Genomic DNA, 2,777 nt, shown 5'->3' on the forward strand with positions numbered 1-2,777 from the left:
TTCTTTGCTTATGAGCTCATGAAAAATACCTTCTCAAATAAATGCTAAGACCCTATGTATTTAGGGATTGATAGTCATTTAGGACTTACTGAATGTCCCAAGGTAAAGGTCTTTGTTTCCAGCAGCTCTGCCTATCCTTAGTTGCCATGTTCCATGTTTGTGGTGCTTGAATGACCCAATATTAAAAAATAAACTTAACACAAATCATCAAACTGAAGTATCACTATTATTACTAATTAAAAAAAGAGGGCAAGAGAACCACACGAACCTTGTGACCTCCTGTATATTGGAGTGGTCACCAAATCGATCTATACCAACTGCACAATAAAAACTAAAAATTTTGATTTAATACTTTCGACAATTAGCTTTTTTCAAGTAGAGAACATACATTTTTAGCCATCATATGAAGGACAATTGTCTCCAACGTTACTTTCTTTGTTATTTACATAGTGAATAGTAATAATAAAGACCTAAGAAAACATTTATCTTAATTTCTGCATGCTTGAACTTTGATCCTTGGCTATGACTTTGAGGACTCTAGAGTGTGGTCATCCATGATATGATGAGCTGCAAACAAGAATGTAAACAATTCTTGTTGATGAGAATGATTGTAGTCATGCCAATAGAGAAGCATGACTACACATCTTCTAATTATGTATAGTCTTCCTTTTTGCTCTTTGAGGTTCCCTCCAAGCCTTCTGCATGAAACTTTCTTCTTTGAAACTCTCATGAAATCTTTGCTCATCTTTGAGTCTATGCTCCTTCCTTTCTTTGTTAACAACTTACACTTTGTACATAGTGTGTGTGTGTTGAAATAATATACTATACAACTAGTTTGAGTGACAGGCAGTGATGACTCTTTGGCATTGTCTGAACATTAAGTTTATACAAGAATGCAATTTGTTTCATGTGGAAGTTGGCTTCATCCTCAGTCAAATCAAATTTTTGTCTCAATTTCTTGTCCACAGTGTCGTAAACCACATGGATTGATTTTACTCTGGTTATTGTATTTTCCATCTTATTTGAATAACTTTTAGCCTTGTATAATAATATCGACTGCCATGTAAAATTACTTGCAAATTTATAGCATTTTAAAGGAGGAAAAAAAGAAGAAGGAGAAACACGTGCAATAAATCCTTGTCAAGAGACATAATAAAACCAATCATATGCTTACACCTGAGAGCTTTTCATTTGGATAGTTGGTTCATGAAATGATATTAGAACCTCCTTCACCAAGTGGTCACAAGTTTGGTCCTTCCTGGCCCCCAATTCTTCTAAATAAAAGTTAAATTTTAGCACATGGTAAAAAGAGCCAGTGCATTGTTCATGCATCAAGCCTTTGGGCTTTTGCGTGAGGGTGTGTTTAAGAGGTAATAAAACCATTCAAGTGCTATGCTTTAGAGAATAATGTATTAGACCAATAGTTGTCTAGGGAACCATCAATGGCGCTAAAATGTGTATTTAAGTAGAATAGAAGTTGTAGACAATTGAACTACTTTAAGGACTCTTAAAAATGTGAAAATCATCTGGATTCAAGAAAACTACCAAAAGCCTGATTTGCAACCAACATGTGAGGCAAAGAAGATTTTATGTCTTATGGGAATGGAATACTAGAAAATACATGCACGCCCTAATGGTTGCATATTGTAAAAAAATTAATTTGCCGAAACACGCAAGTGCCCAACATGTGGGGTATCACGGTACAAGGTGAAGGATGAAGAATGCTTTGATAATGCAGCAACAAACAATGATCGTCCAGCCAAGGTGTACCGGTATCTTCCAATAATACCAAGGTTTAAGTGATTGTTTGCTAATGGAAATGACGCAAAAAACCTTACCTGGCATGCAAATGGCAAAAAAATTGATGGATTACTCCGACATCCTGTTGATTCTCCCCAATGGAAGACAATTGATTGTTTGTATCCAGATTTTGGGGACGAGCCAAGAAACCTATGGCTCGGTCTTGCTTCAGACGGAACGAATTCTTTTGGTAACTTAAGCACTAACCACAATTCATGGCTTGTTTTGTTGATGATTTACAACCTCCCTCATTGGTTGTGCATCAAGTGGAAATACATTATGTTGTGTATGATGATAGTGGGTCCAAGACAACCAAGAAATGATATTGATGTCTATCTCACTTCGTTGATTGAAGACTTGAGAAAATTGTATGAAGACGGGGTTGATGTGTGGGATGTGAATCTCCAACAGATGTTCAAGTTGCGTGCAATGGTATTTTGTAATATTAATGACTTTCCAACATATGGGAATTTGAGTGGATATAGTGTCAAAGGATATCAAGCATGTCCTATATGTGAGAAAGAGGCGAACTTCATCCAACTGAAACATGAAAAAAAGAGTATATATTAGGCACCGAAGATTTCTCAAACCTTATTACCTGTATCGGTGGTAGAAGAAAGCTTTTAATGGAAGCCAAGAGAATGAAAGTGTGTTGAAACCCTGAGTTGGAAATGAAGTTTATGATCGGTGAAGGACATCTTAACTTTCTTTCGGAAGACCCAAAAGAAGGCATAATTTGACAAGAACATATGGAAGAAAAGGTCAATATTCTTTGATATTCCATACTAGTTCGATCTAGATGTGCAACATTGTATAGACATAATGCATGCCAAGAAAAATGTTGATGACAGTGAAATTGGCACCCTTCTTAACATTCAAGGCAAGACAAAGGATGGTTTGAAATATCATCAAGACTTGCTTGACATGGTATATGAGAGCAGTTGCATCCGATATCACAAGGTCAACGAATATTTCTG

At 36.1% G+C, this 2,777-nt stretch overlaps 1 protein-coding gene across 1 annotated transcript; it reads right to left on the reverse strand.

Moving 5' to 3' along the window:
- Window positions 1–520: 520 nt before the first annotated feature.
- On the reverse strand, window positions 521–730 carry LOC114372445. Its single transcript, XM_028330004.1, has one exon. The coding sequence runs from the start codon at window positions 728–730 to the stop codon at window positions 521–523; it is 210 nt and encodes a 69-aa protein (XP_028185805.1).
- Window positions 731–2,777: the final 2,047 nt, after the last annotated feature.

This window comes from Glycine soja, chromosome 2, assembly GCF_004193775.1.
Source record: "Glycine soja cultivar W05 chromosome 2, ASM419377v2, whole genome shotgun sequence".
Taxonomy (NCBI): domain Eukaryota; kingdom Viridiplantae; phylum Streptophyta; class Magnoliopsida; order Fabales; family Fabaceae; genus Glycine; species Glycine soja.

Bases quoted from the DNA above. Each gene is read 5' to 3' on its own strand.
- LOC114372445 (XM_028330004.1), bottom strand. From the start codon at position 730: ATGAGAGTTTCAAAGAAGAAAGTTTCATGCAGAAGGCTTGGAGGGAAC.